This window comes from Bemisia tabaci, chromosome 9, assembly GCF_918797505.1.
Source record: "Bemisia tabaci chromosome 9, PGI_BMITA_v3".
NCBI lineage: Eukaryota > Metazoa > Arthropoda > Insecta > Hemiptera > Aleyrodidae > Bemisia > Bemisia tabaci.
The window spans coordinates 26,629,169-26,648,539 of NC_092801.1; the positions used below are offsets into that span (position 1 = coordinate 26,629,169).

Genomic DNA, 19,371 nt, shown 5'->3' on the forward strand with positions numbered 1-19,371 from the left:
AATTCTAAGAGCAAGATGACGTGACAGGGGGAAAAAATGCATCGCAATGCAACAATTTTCAGACTGGATGGGTCTGATGCACGCAAGAAAAACGACCACGCGAATACACTCTCTTTTTAGGTAAAATCATGCAAAAATGGTGCGAGGGCTTATGAAAAAACTCTGAAAATTATTTCTCCGAGCGCTATCTGCGTAGTTTGTAACACGATTTTCGAATGGAGATGTTGCATGTGTGAGGAATTGGCGATTTGACTGTTGATTCTTATATGTAAAAGTTCGCGAGAAACACGATGGTGGATTATCGTGGTGCGTAAGAGTTACATCAGGATAGCAATTTTATTTTCTCTATATTTAGGTACTATAGTCCTCGCTCACCTTCTATGGGGCCTTCCCTAAATCGAACCGATTATCTTCCAAATCACGTAAGTGCCAATCTCTATTTTCTTGGTAGAGGTGTTATTTTTTCTTTGTTTTCTCTGTTATAATCAATCATGTCTGGTTTTTTCAAAATAGCCTTCTAAAAGAACATACATTTTTTGGAATTCGAAGATTGTCAACAAAGCGAATAAAACGGGGTTTCTTGTTTTTCTCGCACTCGTTATATTGGCGCTTACGTGATCTGGAAAATAATCGGTTCAATGGAGATGTTGCATTTGTGAGGAATTTGCAATTTGACTGTTGATTCTTATGTAAAAGTTTGCGAGAAACACAATGGTGCCACTGGTTTTCTTTGAAATCAACTCCCAAGCTCAAAAAAAGCTCTCAAGATGAGACCAAAATGGAGGGGATATCCCACGCTATCCTGAGAGTCCACCTCTACACCAAGACAAACTCTCCATGCAAAGATAGGGAGCAAATACATTGACAGGGCTGCCACTTTATTTGGGGACTCTAAAACTGAGAACACGGCAACCCTGCTAATGTATTTACTCCCTATCTTTGCATGAAGAGTTTGTCTTGCTGTAGAGGATATCCCCTCCATTTTGGCCTCAACTTGAGAGCTTTTTTTGAGCTTGGGAGTTAATTTCAGAGAAAACTAGTGGCACCATCGTGTTTCTCGCAAACTTTTACATAAGAATCAGTAGTCAAATCGCAAATTCCTCACATATGCAACATCTCCATTTTGATGCAAGCAGTATTTTCTTAGGGGCCGGCAATCAGGTCTGCCCAGAGAGAGACACAATCAAAGTTAACCTAAAGAATAAGCAAAATAATAAACAAAACAGTTTTGTGGCGATCAGGCGTCGTAAAGCGCCAAAGAGCGCTATAAAAGCGACTCATATAAATATATATATAATCAAAACATTTGACACACTGTTACAGACTTTCATTATGTGAGGTTTCAATAAATTTGCAACGCTTGTTTTTGCATAACAGACCAATAAGGAGGAAACAAACGCTTGAAAACATACATGAGAAACAGTATTTGGCATTGACTAGTGTATTTTCCGAAGGAAATACACTATAGTCAATGTGTATTTTCCGAAAGAAATACACTACTTTACAGTTAGCACGTCTCTCTCAAAGCAAACCTATTCTCCGGAAATGAAGAGCAAAAACCTTTTGTGAACACGCGAAATTCGAAAAAGCCATTTACAAACTATGCAAAATCGCAAAGAGAGTAAAGGTCGGACTTTTTTAATGAACCCATCGGGATTTTTTTGTGATTTTAGGCCTACCCGCCTGATTGCGTCTATTGCGTGCAACAGCACTACAACAGACCCATTAGGTACGGCAAATCGAACCTTCAAATGACTCTCTCTCTCTCGAATTTGCGAATGTTTTTGAGGTGGAAATGTCAAAACTTTTACCGTTGCTGAAGTTATCATTTCCTGTCGTTTTATAAGGTCATAACGCAGGTTAATCATCAAATACCAATTTTTTATTCATCTTCCAGAGCTGCTGAGCTCGAAATTTCCAGTAGTACATATTGCTGGTCTCCCATTAGAGCAATGAACGTATCGAGTATGGGAAAAAATAGCACTTTCAATATTTCGCACAAGCAAATCATGTTCGATCGCAAAAAATTACTTCATTTCAGACGTGTTGAGGGTCATTGCGTGAGATTTCGCTGAATTAAATAAAAAAAAGTCGAGTGCCCCCATTAAGTGAAGGCCAGTGGCGTGGCGTGCATTGCGATATATCGAATGATCTGCCATTTAAACCTATGGTGAAGAATCGATTATTAGGGTGTTCGCTGCAAACACCCTGTTTATCGATCCTTTTCCATAGGTTTAAATGGCAGATCATTCGATACATCGCAAAGCACGCCACGCCACTGAAGTGAAGGCGTGACTGAAAAATGCTATGTCATGAGTGAAGTGCGGAGAAATCACTTTTACATCCAACAATGATGAGGGTGGTTTCACGATAACTGGAATAGTTTTGTCGCTCTGACAGACAACACCTTTTTCGGTCATATTTTTAGTAGTAATGATAATCACTCGAATTTTTTTGCATTAATCTATACAGGGTTACGTGTTACAACGCTTTTCAACGATTTATCGCTCTACTTTTCAATTTTAATCTATAAATGGCCGAAAATGTGCTGTCTGTTACGCTGACTTCTTACCGCGTAACAGACAGCACATTTTCGGAATTTACATAATATTAATTGTGCAGTAGAGCAATAAATCATTAGGAAAAGTTATAATACGTAACCCTTTCAAGATTAATGCAAAAAAATTCGAGTGATTAAGATTACTACTAAAAATATGACCGAAAAATGTGTTGTCTGTTACGGCGACAAAACTATTCCTGCGGTCCGATTATTGAAACTATGTCAGCCCGACACTACAAGACATAGCCCTATCTCAACCATGCAATATATCGCAGTTCTATGTCTTATCGGGCTGGTTTAAATCTCAATAATCGGCCCGCAGTTATCGTGAAACCACCCATGAGTTTGTATAGCTGTTATAAGTATTCAGGAGTTCCACGCTCTTCTTGCGCTGCTCACATTGACGCATGAGATTCGCCATCGAGATCCCCCCCCCCCTCCTCCTCCAAAGCCTAAGCAACAGGGAGGCAAAACAGGTCGCGATAAATGTAAAAAAAATTACATAAAAAAAACAGAGAGGAAAGAACTGTCAACTGTGAAACTATACTTACATAATTTTTTAGTGAATTCGCATTCCCGTGTGTTTTAAAATGTTCCATGTTGAAATATAAAAACAACTCCAGAATTTTGCGTTGAAGCTTCTCTGACTTTTCGCAATGTATTTTGCTCCAGAGCTTTTGTATTTTGCTTCCATTTTTTTTGGAGAGATCGGGTCCGTAATGATAGAGTGCGTCAGATAATGGAAGTCGAAAATGACATCGTGTTCGACGTCATGACCAAAAAACTTGTTTGGTATGGTCATGTCAATAGGATGACGGAAGAGAGGCTGCCATCTTGCTCCAGCAAAATTTTGTTACAGACTCACGGTATTCGCTCATATTTCGTCAACGATTTTTTGTCCGCGCATCTGTTTTTTCCAGTAATTTACGTCCATGCGTTTTTTCGGCACAAGAGTTTTGGTCCACGTGCCAGTTGAGACCCAAAGTTAATTGGTCCACATGTAAATACAAACGACAATTGCTCACGACGTTTTTGGATGAAAATATATGATGTCTTGGAAGAATGAGGGTTTTTTTTTTGTTTTGTCTGTTTGGTCAAACGGAGAATAATATACAGTTGAGAGTTTTGGTAAAAATGGGGGAGCGTCAATTCCATGAGACAAAATTCACTAAAACTCTCTACACCTCTTTGGTGTAACAGGACTTAATTATCTGTCAAGTAAGTCCCACATTGTCATACCTGAACCGGATAAACCTCTATATTTACCTCAGCTAAAGGCTCTAAGATTTTTCCTGTGTACGATAAGTATCTTGATTTATTTTGTGAGGAAAGATCTGTACTTTTGAAGGATGCCTGTCATTCTTAATACGTTAAATTTCGTATAATACTGCGTGCAACACCTCTGTTGTGAAATAGTTGCTTCAGGCGCCGCCGCACGGCGGGCGGGCGGTCAGCGCGAAACGCGCATTGGCGCCTACAAACCTAAGTGGATACTTCAAGCATTGTGCAATGCGTGAAGTATCCACTTAGGTTTGTAGGCGCCAGTGAGCCTCTTGCGCTGGCAGCACGCCGCGCCGCCGCTCCGCTCTGTCAGGCTTTAATATTTAGCGTTTTATAACTCATGATTTTGAAATGTTAGCACACTCTGCATTGATTATTCTCATTTAAATTGATGGGAAAAAATATATATCAATTTATCAAAGGAGAATAATGATATAATGTGTGTTTTTTAAGTCTTGGTGGTTCCGTGTCAAATTTAATGATTTCCGAGGCACTTTAATTTTTTCTTTTACATTTTGTGCTTTTATTGTGCTGCAGCGAGGTGTAAGCACAACGAAACGCTCAAAGTTTGACGTATTTGACTCTAAAAGATCGATGTACAAATGAGTTAAAACTAAAGATTGTGTGCTTGTTGGTTTTTTTTCCTCTTTTATTCATTTTAGCGGCTCTGGTGCTTGCACTAGAGCTGCTATTCCGGACGGTCCCAGCTGGGGAGTATCAATGCAGCATGTTACATTGTAGAGACCGCGCGTTGGTTGATGGGAATCGGCGCCATTTTCGGCTATGTTCCTTGTCATGACTTTATTTTATTGCATACTGTTTTATTGTTAGTCAATGCTATGTTGTGTATTGTATTTTTGGAATCATGGTGATACAGTCAACAATTCAAAACTTGTTTGTGCTTTTATCTCGTGATGGAAAAAATGTACTTTACGTTCAAAATTTGAAAATTTGAATTTTAAAGTTTTCGCGGTTAAGGAAGCTTTAACCACTGGGTTGGAGCTTCCTAGTCATATTACTTGATATCAGCTGATAGCAAACAAAGGTTACCAGGGAAACCGTAAACGTCTAACAACTATCGTGGCCATTGGGGCGATTCGACAGTTTGAATCGTTTTCGTTGATTGAATCGACAGTTGTCGGATTGTACATCAATGACAAAATGTGTCTAGGCCCTCATTCTTGACTACAACTACTGCCCCCAGAGCCGCTCTCCGACGCCAATGCGTTGGAGCTTCCTGCTTGTTTGTAGTTACTGTCGGCACAACTGCGGCTCATTGAGATTAATGTCGCTTGGAAATTTTTTTACAAATATTTGTCACGTCTTAAGAGTATAAATGTTTTCAAAATGAAGTAATAATTTCGTAAAGAAAAAATATAAAAAAATATAAAAAAAGTACCTTTAAGTATATTGTACATTCAATATTTTAAGGATAGAAATAAAACCAAATATTCACCAATGGCAATTTAAAAAGATGATTCAAAGGGAGAAAGTAATAACATTTCATTTAGAAAATGAGCAACCATAACAACACCTCCTTCTCTCTCAATTTCTCATTTCCATATTGTCAATATAATTTTACATACCGAATAAAATAGAACGCTTGGACCAAGTCACTGTAGCTTATTTTACGTGTGGGCGGAAACTCCTGGACAAAAAAGGTGCGCGGACAAAAAATCGTTGACAAAATATCCTGAAACCGCTTTACTTATCTCGTTTAAAGGTCTCGCAATAATTAGGCCCAACATGCTGTGTACCAAAAATGACGCAACCGGTTTGGATAGTTGCGATTTCCTCTGCATTTCCACGTGGGGCAAAGTCCCTTTGCTCAACGTCCCTTGGGCCCACGGGAGGTGCGAGAAGAATGTTTGCGTTTGCAGTTTAAACGAAGTGGATCTCCGTCAATTTATGCCATGCCACTGGATGTCATCTGTGGTCTCCCTTGAAACGAATAAGCGAATGGCCGAAAAGCAATATCAGGTAAGCAAGAGTGCATGAATACTGCAATGGACCACTAGACAAAGTACGAATTTCAGCATTCTGGTTTATGTTTCTTGACCAAAATTTCACGTAAAACACGATACGCACAACAAAAATTACCAAAATCAACTCCTTCCGAAGATAATTAATGATTCTTGATGCGTGAATTCAAACCATCCGCTCATGGGAACTCAATGCTCCGCATGATTCACATCGCGCGCTAAACGTTATCATGACAGTCTCTCCGATAAAAAAATCTGGCAACCTCGATCTTGACGCTTTGGCTCAGCTATAGCAAAGTGCTTATAGTTTGAACAACACATGGTGGGAAATGAACATTGCTCGATTGAGAAGCTTGCTGAAACCATTGTTGTGCGCGATTTGACTCACGTAGAACTTTGAGTCTCTTGTGAGCGGGCAGTTCAAATTCCTCGTAACCAATGTGTGATAAAAACGTTAATATCTTCGTTAAGAGCTGGTTTCAGTAATTTTCGTTATGTGAATCGTGTTTTACGTGAAATTCTGGTTCAGAAACATGTATCAGATTGCTTAAATTCGTATCTTGTCTAGAGGTCCATTTTTAGGTAGATAAGATCAGAGCCTTATCTGCGATGGAAGTAAAGGCTAAAGGTAAAAGCTAAAGGTGGTATGGAAAGAAATAACACTCGGAGGACGCTTTTAGATCACCTTTATGGGCAAGGTATCATACCGAACTGAACCTGAGAAATGAAAAACTGGAGGAATCAAAACTTTACAAAACAGCTGACGCTTTTCGCCAACACGCCCCCTCAAAATTTAACTTGGGGATTAAATTTTGACATTGAAAAATGAAATGTAAATTTGAAATGTAAATTTGACTTTTTTTTTTTTTTTGGGGGGGGGGGGGGTTTAAAACGTCAAAAAAAAAATTCTTTTTTTTTTTTTTTTTTTTTTTTAAAAAAATTAACTTTATCTAATATCTGGGAAGAAAAGAAAATAGATTCAACATTTGTTGCAAGGATGAGGGAAACCCAGATGAAAACCTCATCAAATCTCTCACTCGGTACTGGCTGATTGGAGCCCAAATTCAGCTCTGAATTTCAAGAAGGTCGGAGTTGGTAGAGGCTTCGTGAGCAGATCTGCTGGCTGATCACCTGTGGACAAATGATGAAGGATAATAGTATTTTTTCAACTTGCTCTCGGGAAAAGTGATATTTAATATCGATGTGTTTCGATCTTTTATGACTAGACGGGTTGTTAGCAATGCTAATACAACCGTTATTATCCTCATAGATAGGGATTGGTCGTTGTATTGCCAAATTTACGCTATGCAGTAATGACTTCAACCAGAGAGCTTCCCTAACCCCTTCAAATAGGGCCATGTATTCTGCCTCTGTAGACGAGGCAGCAACAGATTTCTGTTTCTTTGTATTCCAACTAACGGTGCACACACCAAACAGTTTGAAGAAAAACCCAGTGGTACTTTTCCTGTCCGTTGAATCTCCTGCCCAATCAGAATCAACAAATCCACTTAGAATATGCTCATGATCATTATTTCGTTTATACGTAAGTTTCAAAGCACGAGATCCTTTCAAATATCTCAGGACTCGTTTTAAACACTGCCATAGCTCCTTGTTATTTTTACTAGCGAATCGACTCAAAATATTTACTGCAGTGCTTAAATCGGGTCGAGTACTCAGCATTATATACATGAGACATCCAATAAGGCTTTGGCAAGGCGCGTCGCACCTTTCGTCTGAATTGAGAGCTTCGAAGTTTAATTTGCTCGGAAGAGGGTTGCTAATAGGATTGCATTCACTCATGTTGAATTTTTTAAGGACTGCGTCAATGTAAGCGCATTGACTCATGGTTATCTCTTCATTACCTCTTTCGAATTTAATTCCCAAGAATAATCGAATGCTGCCTAAATCTACCATGCTAAATTCACTCATTAAATAGCGTTTGAAACTCATCATTGTTTTAAGATCTTTGCAAATTATTACCACGTCATCGACGTAAAGAATAACGTAAACCCGCCCGGCAAGGGAGCAATGTGTACGTTGCCGCAACGTTGCAAGGCAACATTTTTGATGATATTGCTTTGTAAAGGTAAAGCAGCAACGTTTAAGCAATGTTTCAGCAATGTTGCCTGACATTATATTTTAGACAATATTTTCAAAACGTTTTTAGAAATGTTTCTGGAACATTATTAAAAAACGTTTCAATAAATATTTCTTAGATATATTGTGACAACGTTGTTAAACATTATTAGTCAGGGAGAAACACGATTTGACCCGGAACAAATTGCTGAACAAACTTTTCCTATGTAAACGTCATCAGTAGGTCCTCCTGAACAACATACCAAAAGTTTACCACGGTCCGACCCCGGAACACCCCCCAAAATGCCTAAATTTCAAAATGGCGGCCATAATAAGGCCTCTGGGATTTCGGTTTTTTAAAATGCGCATATAGTGTCATGTGAGGTATCAATCCCTGTGTAATTTTGGTCGTAGAACTCAGATATGAGGTCAAGCAGATGCTGTGCTGCAAATCGGAGGGGACACTTTTCCACTGTTTCAGGTGTTCTCCTTTCTGTTGTTTCTCAACAGATGATTTTCTCCAATCAATATAAGGGAATGCGCCCTCATACAATGTCGCAAAAATATGTATATGTATATACAAAAATAAACAAAAATTAATTGATAGATAATTCAAAAAATAAAAAAATTAACAATAAAAATATACAAATGAAGATAAAATTAAAAAAAATAAAAAAATAATTTAAAAATAAAAAATAAAATAAAAAAAATAAATATAAATAATTAGAAAATAATTGAATACAAAATAAAAATACCAAATAGTTATAATAATAAAAAATAATTATAATATAATTAAATAAATAATTAAAATAATAATAATTTTATTTATATAAAATGAATATATTTATTCAATTCTTTTTTAATTTTTTTTTCATACTCCTTTTTTTTAAAAACTTGATCTTCCTAATATTATGTTCAGTATCCTTCGTTGTAGAATTATGCACAGAAATGCAAGAATATCATTGCTTTCTATCATTGAACCAGATCTAGGGATGTTTATTAATGCTAAATAACCAAACTCTATCACGCGAGCGTCCGTAGCTGAGTGGCAGCGACACACGGGCGATCACTGAAGTTCAGCAACGTCGGGCGTAGTTAGTACTTCGATGGGAGCCCGCTTGGGAACCCGGGCGGAGCGCGGCTACTATCGGACTTAGAGTGAATTTCGGGTGCCTAAGAAACGCTTCTCTGCGGTCCACATTGAATTCTAGGAGTAAAATTGCAGAGTACTCCTAAAAAAAATCACCGAAATTTTTTCACCGTATTTTTGCAACATTCCCAATATGTTGCTAAAACGTATTTTTGCAACATTCCCATTATGTTGCTGAAACACATTGCAGACACATTGCCAATTACGTTCATGCAAGCTGACAAAATTACACGTTGTGGCAACGTTACTACAACGTTGCCCGAATACGTAAATGGCGAAATTGCAACGTTTTGGCAACGTTGCCACAACGTAACTTTGCCGGGCGGGAATATTTTTGGAAATATCACCCCTATCCAAAAAGTAAATGCAACGGTCCGCAGGTGAAGTTTTGAAATCTACCTTAAGGAGTTTTATTTCAAAAGTTTCAAACCAGCATCGTGCTCCTTGTTTAAGACCGTATAGTGCCTTATTTAGTTTGCAAACGTGATTTTCTTTACTCTCCATCCCTTCTGGTATTCTCATGTAAATTTCCTCTTTTAGAACTCCATTTAAGAATGCAGTTTTGACGTCCATTTGGTGAATTAACAGGTCAAATTGGTTTGCAAAAGCTGTTAAGATTCTAAGACTAGCGATTCGAGCAACTGGCGCAAATGTTTGGTCGTAGTCCTCCGCAAATTTCTGACTATAGCCGCAGGCTACAAGTCTAGCTTTATACTTTACTTTTTCCCCAAATTCATTGTTTTTAATTGCAAATACCCACTTGCATGCAACAATGTTTCTTCCTATGGGCTCTGGCACAATATTCCAGGTTTTATTGATTAATAAAGAATCAATTTCTTCCTGAATAGCTTTTTTCCATTTTAATTTGTCGGGGCTTTTCTCGATCTCTTTAATGGAAGAGGGAATGTCACATTCGAGTGATTGAGCACTTAAAAATATGTACCGAGTTAAATCATCGGTTTCATCATAACTAACATGTGGCAATCCCTTAATTCGTTCACTCCTTCTCAGTTCATGGGGCTTTGAGTCACAGTTTGCTGTAGGTAAATTAACATTCACATCCTTATCATCCATTTTGTCGTTGTTAGAGTTTTCAGGTTTAAAAGGCTCACATGTTTTCTCACACGTGTTTGATTTTTCATTTACTCCAGCTCGTTGCTGTGAAACTGATACTTGACCATTATCGAGTTTATGGTTTGCACTATTCCTATCACCATAGGTTTCACCATATTTATCTCGATTTTCTAGAATATTATTCAAATTCAGCACAGGCCTCGAAACCAGGTAATTTGTCTCATCAACAATTACATCTCTAACTTTGACAAATTTTTCGTTTTCTACGTCCCACACTTTATATCCATTTGGTTCATAACCAACTAGAATGGCTTTCCAGGATTTTTCATCAAATTTTCGTTTCCTGGTTTTGTTGTGGACATAGACCGTAGAACCAAAAACTCTCAAAAATTCTATTTTGGGCTTTTTTCCATGCCATGCTTCATACGGAGTCATGCGTGCTGATAAAGCTTTGGTAGGAGTCAAGTTTATCAGATACGTAGCTGTTAGGACAGCTTCACCCCAAAAGGCCTAATAAAAGGCCAAAAAGGCCAAAAAGGCCAAAAGGCCCCAAAAGGCCATCTAACTTAGCTCCATGAAGCATTGCACGTGCCCGTTCTGTGATACTTCTTACCATTCTTTCAGCCACCCCATTCAACTGAGGCGTTCGTGGAATGGTCGGATGATATGTTATTCCCTTATCTATACAAAACTGTTTCATCTCAGTGGAGAAATATTCGCCACCATTATCTGAGTAGAGAGTAACGAATTTTGAATTAAAATGAGCCTCACTTTTGGCTACAAAATCTTTGAAAGCAGGAAAAACTCCCGATTTTTGTTGAAGCAAGTAAGTTACACAGTAGTGAGTGTATTGATCAACAAATAAAACGAAGTAATTCTGATTATTCAGAATAGTTGGAGGACTAATTGGTCCAGACACATCTGAATGTACTATAAATAACGCTCTATTGACGTGACTTTTATCTTTTATCTTGTGAAATGGTAACCTTGCTTGCTTACCTTTAATACAAGCTTCACAAAAATGTTCACTCACTGCAACATTTTTGATCCTGTCAATATCATCAAACATGTTATGTCTTTTCAACTCTAAAAATTTTCCCTTGCCAATATGTCCTAAGCGTTCATGCCACAGTTTATAAGTAGTATTGCCCATCGCACTATAAACTTGCATGTTTGCATTCTGGGAATTAATCAAAAATGTAATCGAAAATAAATTATGAAAGGGCTTACCCTTGAAAAACACTGTACTTCCCTTTGTAATTTGTACGCCCTTTTGATCGAAGGTGACCGTGAATCCAGCTTCCTGGATTTTCTTCACGGACAATAAATTATGAGGAACTTCAGGGCAGAATAGAACGTCCTCGAGAAGTCCGCTGAACCCGGATTGAGTCGTAACGTTGATATTCCCTTTTTTAAGGGCAGTGATGAAGGCTCCACTCTTTGCGATGGCAATCTTCATTGGAGGATCTAGTGTCACGCTGCTGTTGAAGAATGCATCAGTTTTTGAAATATGGGCCGATGCTCCAGAATCCAGGATCCAGAATCCAGCTTCTTGATTTCCTTGAGATTCACCCGCCATGAAGGCAAAAGCAGAGATATTTGCACTTTCGGGTGAATAGTCATCTTTATCTTTAACTTTCACGCTCTTTAAGTTGGGTCTCGGTGAATTTTGGCTCGATTGATTGCGTCTGTAAATGCAATCCTTGATCACGTGATTTTTACGGCCACAATGGAAACATCCCATTGATTTCTTCTGAAAAGGTTTGAAGTTATTCTTCTTCTTAATGTTCGGATTGAACTTTTGAGAATTGAACTTTGAACCCTTTAGTGGGAACTTTCGTTTTTGGTGGTCCAAGAGGAGGACTTTGGGGCTTGTATCATCATCACCCTTCAGCTTTGTTTCATGATCAAGTAGCCTTGTCTTAACAAAAGCTAATGTCAAGTTGTTTTCTGACAAAGTCTCGATAGCTGTAACGATACCATCATAGCTGCTTGGCAACGTCACTAAAAGGTGAGCCACCTTATCAGATTCGGTCAACGTGGCGCCAGCGGCACTCAGCTCAGTCATCAAATCGTCAAAAACTGTGAAGAATTTCATTAAATCTGACTGTCCTTGGAATTTTAACGCGAGCAACTTCTTTTTAATCGATATTTGCGCGGCCAAACTCTTCCTCTCGTAAATGGCATCTAAACTTAAGAAAATGTCTCGTGCACTTTTTTCGTTGCTAACGAAGTGAATGTGAGAGTCCGCGAGATACTCGAGAATTACATTTTTCGCTTTTAGGTCCGAATCGTCCGAGATTTCACTTGCACCACTTGCAACACTGTTATCGCCCGACGCGGTCTGAGTCGTAACCGTGGTTACCGAGTCTACGGCGGATAAGACTTTTAACTCGGCCAAGACCGCTCGCACTCGCAACTTCCAAATTGAGTATTTGGTACCGTCGAACGGCTTAATATTTCTTTTAGTTTTATGGTCACCACTCATTGTTAATTGGACACTTAATGAAATCACGAATAAAAACTGCACTGCTCTGGGCCCATAACCTAAAGGCTAAAGGTAAAAGCTAAAGGTGGTATGGAAAGAAATAACACTCGGAGGACGCTTTTAGATCACCTTTATGGGCAAGGTATCATACCGAACTGAAACTGAGAAATGAAAAACTGGAGGAATCAAAACTTTACAAAACAGCTGACGCTTTTCGCCAACAGGAAGGGAGCGGAGGGTACGGTCCCTCTGGCAGTGGCGTGGCGTGAATTGCGATAAATCGATTGTTATGCCATTGAAACCTATGGAAAAAGATCGATAAGCAGGGTGTTCGCAGTGAACACCTTAATAATCGATTCTTTACCATAGGTAAATGTCATAACAATCGATACATCGCAATTCACGCCACGCCACTGCCCCCTGACCATTTTTCTTACCACCCTACTGGCGTCACTGAGCTATAGCAAAGGAGCCTATTTCCTTCACACTTACCATATACAACTTAAAACATTTAAAAAACAAGCGGGAAAGTTCTAATACTGTCGTATTAGAAAAGCGCTCAGGTGTTAGTCAATGTATTTAGTGAAGAAAGGAAGTATAAACTCCGTCGACTTCGCTGGGAAATGGAAATAAAACATCAGCTGATAGCAAACAAAGGTTACCAAGGAAACCGTAAACGCGTATTTTTGTTTCCCGAAAATGAGCTCGCCGTTGAGCTCATCAGGCACGTTTTTTTAGGCTTCATTTGAGTTCAACGATCAATTTCGATAAGAATTACTCTACCGCTAAGAAATTTTCTTATAGACAAACGATCGAAACTACCTGCGCATTACGTTAAAAGCATAAAATACGGTTTTCACCGCTTTATTTATTTTAAAAATGGACCCTCCCCCCCCCCAAAAAAAAAGCCTACACATCGATGAGCTGGTGCGCCATTTAAACGCATTAGCACTAGTATACTAGTGCTCAGAGGCAAGTCGAAATCAAAAAGCGCTGCCTATCGGCTGAGCGCTTAAAATTTAATGTTTGGCCTGAAGATGTCCCCTATGCTCCTGTGATAGCGAAGAGAGCAGTAAGTGTTAAATTTTCCCTCAAAATGCCTCCTCCCTCTTTCAGGCGAAATCACTGAAATCACTAAGACAGCAAAATTCATCTTAATTGTCGTCAAAATAAAATGTCTCATCTTGTTCAAATAACACGATTGAGAGACGTATTACTGGGCTGAAACCATCTTTACCCTCTTGTTTTTTGTGTGTCCAGGCTAAAGTATCGAAGCTAAGCAAGGCCCAAAAATTTGAAATGTTCATTAAGGCGTATAAGAGACAATATGGAACGAGTGCAGAGAAGAAAAAGCGATTCAAAATATTCAGTGCTAACCTGGTCAAGATCGACAAATTAATGTATAAAAGGAAAGATGACGTCGTTTTCGGCATTGGCCCATTCACGGATCTCACTCGTAAGTATACAATCGAGCATGTTTATGCTAAAATGCTCTATGTTACGCGCAAACCCTATGAACATAGTTCCTTTTAGCATTAATACGTCCAATTGTTTTGTAATGCGCCCCAAGGTATATGGACTCTAAATTCTTATTTTCCGGAACTTCGGGAAAGTGTCAAAAATTCTTCGAAATAGAGATGAATTATATTTTTTAGGGTCACCTGAAAACTTTCTCCTTCTTTTCAATCAAATTCATATCAAGTGTTTTAGCATAATTTTACACTATTCTGCCGTGCTAAGGAAGAACGCCGTATGAACATTCGAGAGTTGCCAAATTTCCTTTGATAAAATATTTATTTTTGAGGCAAGTTAAGAATATTTTTCCTTGAAAGTTTCAGGAGCTTTAGGTGAAATTGCGAACAAAATGATATGCAAAATTGAAAGAAAAATTTTCATGTGTTTACAATGAAATTATTGTTTTATCAAAGGATATTTGGCAACGTCTGAAGGTTCATACGGCGTTTTTCCTTAGCACGGCAGTATTGCTCTAAAAATCGATACCCAAAGTACGAAACCATGTTTCTCCTTTGTGGTGTTTCAAAATTCCCGCTCCTTTTTTAGTTTTCCTAAGAGAATAAGGCCAATTTTATAGCTTCAAATGTTTACAGAATATTCTACTAACAGAGAGGGCAAATCAAGGAACTGTACAAGAAATTATGCTAACTAGTTTTCCGAATAAACAATATAGTATGACTAGAAGTCTGCTAAGTCGCAAACGGAGATACGTGGTTTTTCACTCCGGCCATCAAATATTGATATAATATTGCAATTAGGTGCAAAAGTAGTCATAGATGGTGAAACTACAAGTGCACGTTTCTCAGTTTGCGACGTTGCAGACTTCCTGGCATACTTTATTTTGTATGAGGAAAATTACTCAACATCAATGGAGATGTTGCATGAGTGAGGAATTTGCGATTTGACTGTTGATTCTTACGTAAAACTTCGCGAGAAACACGATGGTGCCACTGGTTTTCTCTGAAATTAACTCCCAATCTCAAAAAACTCTCAAGTTGAGGCCAACATGGAGGGGATATCCCACCCTACCTTGAGAGTCCACCTCTACATCAAGACAAACTCTCTATGCAAAGAAAGGGAGCAAATACATTGACAGGGTTGCCGTGTTTTCAGTTTTGGAGTCCCCAAATAAGGTGGCAGCCCTGTCAATGTATTTGCTCCTTATCTGTGCATAGAGAGCTTGTCTTGATATAGAGATGGACTCTCAGGATAGCGTGGGATATCCCCTCCATTTTGGCCTCAACTTGAGAGCTTTGTTTGAGCTTGGGAGTTGATTTCAGAGAAAACCAGTGGCACTATCGTGTTTCTCGCGACGTTTTTCATAAGAATCAATAGTCAAATCGCAAATTACACACATGCAACATCTCCATTCTTGAAAACATCGGCGATTTTTATTTTTTGTGCAAAGAAAACTTGGCAAAAACTTCACTGAGTAATACTTATTTGTTTTGCGTTAAAAATAAAGTACACGAAAAATTGAACGCTGCTTCAGCATTTATAATGTTGAAAAAATGTGCGACAAGTATACATGCTGATTTTACAATAAAAAGAATGCTAGGTTAACTGCGTCCAATTAAACAAATTCAATGTTGAGTTAGCATTGGTTTCATTTGAATTCAACATTCGATACTTTTCGCATAATTTTTTAACAGTATAGATGCTAAATCAACATTCGATTTTTTTCCATGTTGAAATCGAGATTTCTAAACACCGCATACGAGATACATGGTCTGGTAGTTTCATACCGTCGATATGACGTTCATTCTACCTCCGCAGGTGAGGAATTCGTTCAAAGTTACATCGGGAAACTCAAACCGGAATCAAACTCAAAATCAAAATCCACCCAGTCGTCTAGTCGTGGACGCAAAAGCAAAACCAAAGAGGCTCCCTCACTCCATCCAAGAATGCTCCGACGAAAATCGCGCTCTAATTCTGACAAGAAGGAAGAGCGAAGACGAGCATCAAGATCTCCAAGCGCACAACCAAGAACATCGCAAAGAACACCGATGACAACACCGAGAGTATCGCCACCGAGAACATCACAGATATCATTGCCACCGAGAACATCACTGATATCATCGCAACCGAGAACATCACTGATATCATCGCAATCGAGAACATCATCGACATCATCGGCACCGAGAAGGCAGGGGTCAAGGCGACGTGACCCGTTTGTCCGGATGGACGGGGAGGGCACCAGCCGGGGTGACCAAGCTCCAGAGCCGAGGTATATCATTGGTGCTGAGCCTCAGGGTGTCCCGTTGATCGATTGGCGAGTACCCGCTTATAAGTATCCGGCCGCGGAGAATCAGGTACGGCTACGATGTAAGATGAACTTTTGCAGGATGCTTTTATTTGTCGCAGGGAAACAGTAAAATCAGGAATGGAGATGTTGCATGTGTGAGGAATTTGCGATTTGACAAGTGATTCTTACGTAAAAGTTCGCGAGAAACACGATGGTGCCACTGGTTCCTCTGAAATCAACTCCTAAGCTCAAAAAAAGCTCTCAAGTTGAGACCAAAATGGAGGGGATATCCCACGCTATCCTGAGAGTCCACCTCTACATCAAAACAAACTCACCATGTAAAGATAGGGAGCAAATACATTGACAGGGCTGCCACCTTGGGGACTTATTTGGGGACTCTAAAACTGAAATCACAGCAACCCTGCTAATGTATTTGCCCCCTATCTTTGCATGGAGAGTTTGTCTTGATGTAGAGGTGGACTCTCAGGATAGCGTGGGATATCCTGTTCATTACAGCCTCAACTTTGAGAGCTTTTTTTGAGCTTGGGAGTTGATTTCAGTGAAAACCAGTGGCGCCATTGTTTTTCTCGCGAACTTTTACATAAGAATCATTAGTCAAATCGCAAATTCCTCACACATGCAAAATCTCCATTTGGTCAAACGCCTAAGCAAATATTCAAATGTCCTTACTTAGGTTACGCAACATCCAGCCGCCACAGTGCTCGACCCGCCCACAACCCTTCAGGGAGTTCAAACTCCTTCATTTGGACGTATTTGTTAAAGAGAACGAGAGACGCGCGGATGGGAAAGGAGGAGTGTGCTCGTTAGTTGAGAGCCGTAAGATTGAGTGAGAGTTGTACAGAATAATTGAAGGTATTTATGCCAAAAGGAACTATGTCTCACGCAATCCCTATGCTCATAGTTCCTTTTAGCATAAATACGTCCAATTCATTGCTCCTGAGAGGAAGAATTCTCTGTAAAAATATGCATCTTACAATAATATTGCATTTATATTGAAATTATCAGCATGTTGTAAAATACAGAAGTTTTAAACTTTTCACATTTAACTATACGAGAAGCATTTGAAGAGGAAAAGAGAAGGAGAGTTCGTAGATTTGATGAACTCTTACATTTAAAACATTGAACACTGGGAGTTCTTCGCCTAAAATTTACAAAATTTTGATGACCGTCAAAATTTGACTATCTGCCTGGGCATATGGCAAAATGCCTGATTCAACCAATTGTCTGCGACATATTACTTGGTAAGGAAAGTAACAGGCATTAATTTAGAGAGAGAAAGAATCGAAATGCATGGGTGCATTGAATGCAAAATGCATGGAAGCATGGTTGTCGATTTGTGGAGCTGAGACTCGGAAGGAGAGACGGTTAACGCGCGCAAGTTTCGCCTTCAATTTTGAATGATACTATAGATTACACAAGAGTGAAAATCGTACAGCAAGCTAATTCTCGTAAGATAGACGCGTCAGATCGGAAATTTTTCCGTTGCCTCCAGCCTCAAATACGTAGATCCGGGTCTGTCGGTTTATCATTCTTTTTTCTTTTTTTTTATCGTGAACTTACGATAGAACAAATCCACATAGTCATTTGCAGACTGCCTCAGTCTTTACACATTTAGTTTTATCATGCAACAAGAAACAAGGCTCGTCGTTCTAATAATCAACCCTTGTCATTGTTTCATTTTTTCTCTTGGGCAACGGAATGACCGACAGCATTTATCAGAGGAGATTCGGTGCGGCGCTTGCTGGGCCTTCGCAGCCGTGGGAGCAGTGGAGATCCTTTGGACGGAGGAGGTGGACGGTGTCACTTATCTTTCGAAACAAGGTAATGGACCACTAGATAAGGTACGAATTTCAGCATTCTGGTACATGTTTCTTAACCAAAATTTTACGTAAAACACGATGCGCACAACGAAAATTACCAAAATTAACTCCTTACGAAGATATTTAATGATTCTTAATGCGTGAATTCAAACCACCCGCTCATGAAAACTCAATGCTCTACGTGAATCGCATCGCGCGCTAAACGCTATCATGACAGTCTCTGCGATATAAAAAGCTGGCAACCTCAATCTTGACGCTTTGGCTCAGCTATAGCAAATTGCTAATAGTTTGAACAACACATGATGGGAAATGAACATTGCTCGATTGAGAAGCTTGCTGAAACCGTTGTAGTGGGCGATTTGACTCACGTAGAGTTTTGAGTTTCTTGTGAGCGGGCAGTTCAAATTCCTCGTAACCAATGTGAAATAAAAACGTTAATATCTTCGTTAGGAGTTGGTTTCCGTAATTTCCGTTGTGTGAATCATTTTCTACGTAAAATTCTGGTTAAGAAACATGTATCAGATCGCTTAAATTCGTACCTTGTCTAGTGGTCCATTCCGGAAACTTCCACAGCACGTTATCAGCGTTTTCGGATCCCATTTTTCCATTCTCTCCATCTACCATTGGTTAGGAAGTATTAAATAGGGACGTTTTCTGGACGACTCATAAAACTATCAAATCTATTCTAGAGTACCTGTATACGGGATAGTATTGCCAGGGTGGCATGGAACCTAAGAAAATAATGAAAAATTGGAAATTTCAGTGAAATATTTCTTGAAATTCCACGAGGCCGTGAAATATTTCATATTTTTCAAGGGCTACAGTATGCAACCCGCACTCAAACACACAAAAATAGAAGAAAATCACAATTTCACATTCTACAAAACATGAAAAGGAACCGGTATTTTTCAATATTTCTCATAAATTTCTAAAATTCCATGAAATATTTCGCGTGAAATTTCAAGATTTTATTTTTCATGCAATTGTGCCACCCTGAGTATTGCCATCTCAGTCCTTTTACTGCAAAAAAAGTGTGTCGCTCTGTGATAGGTCGGCTATCATGGAGACCCAAAGCTGGACCAATGTAAACAAACCCCAGCCCCTTTCGCAGCTAGTTTGGCCCAATGTGAACAAACAAGATGGCGACAAAGTTCTACAA

At 39.1% G+C, this 19,371-nt stretch overlaps 1 protein-coding gene across 1 annotated transcript in view; it reads left to right on the plus strand.

The window, feature by feature from the left end:
* The first annotated feature begins 242 nt into the window (after window positions 1-242).
* Window positions 243-19,371, plus strand: part of LOC109037653 (uncharacterized) — a 28,159-nt gene continuing 9,030 nt past the window's right edge. Inside the window, exons 1-5 of the mRNA XM_072304226.1 lie at window positions 243-422; window positions 5,565-5,821; window positions 13,872-14,067; window positions 15,903-16,438; window positions 18,102-18,213. Of these exons, the coding sequence (XP_072160327.1) occupies window positions 5,588-5,821; window positions 13,872-14,067; window positions 15,903-16,438; window positions 18,102-18,213 (1,078 nt within the window). The 5' untranslated portion in view covers window positions 243-422; window positions 5,565-5,587. The remainder of the gene's footprint in view (window positions 423-5,564; window positions 5,822-13,871; window positions 14,068-15,902; window positions 16,439-18,101; window positions 18,214-19,371) is intronic.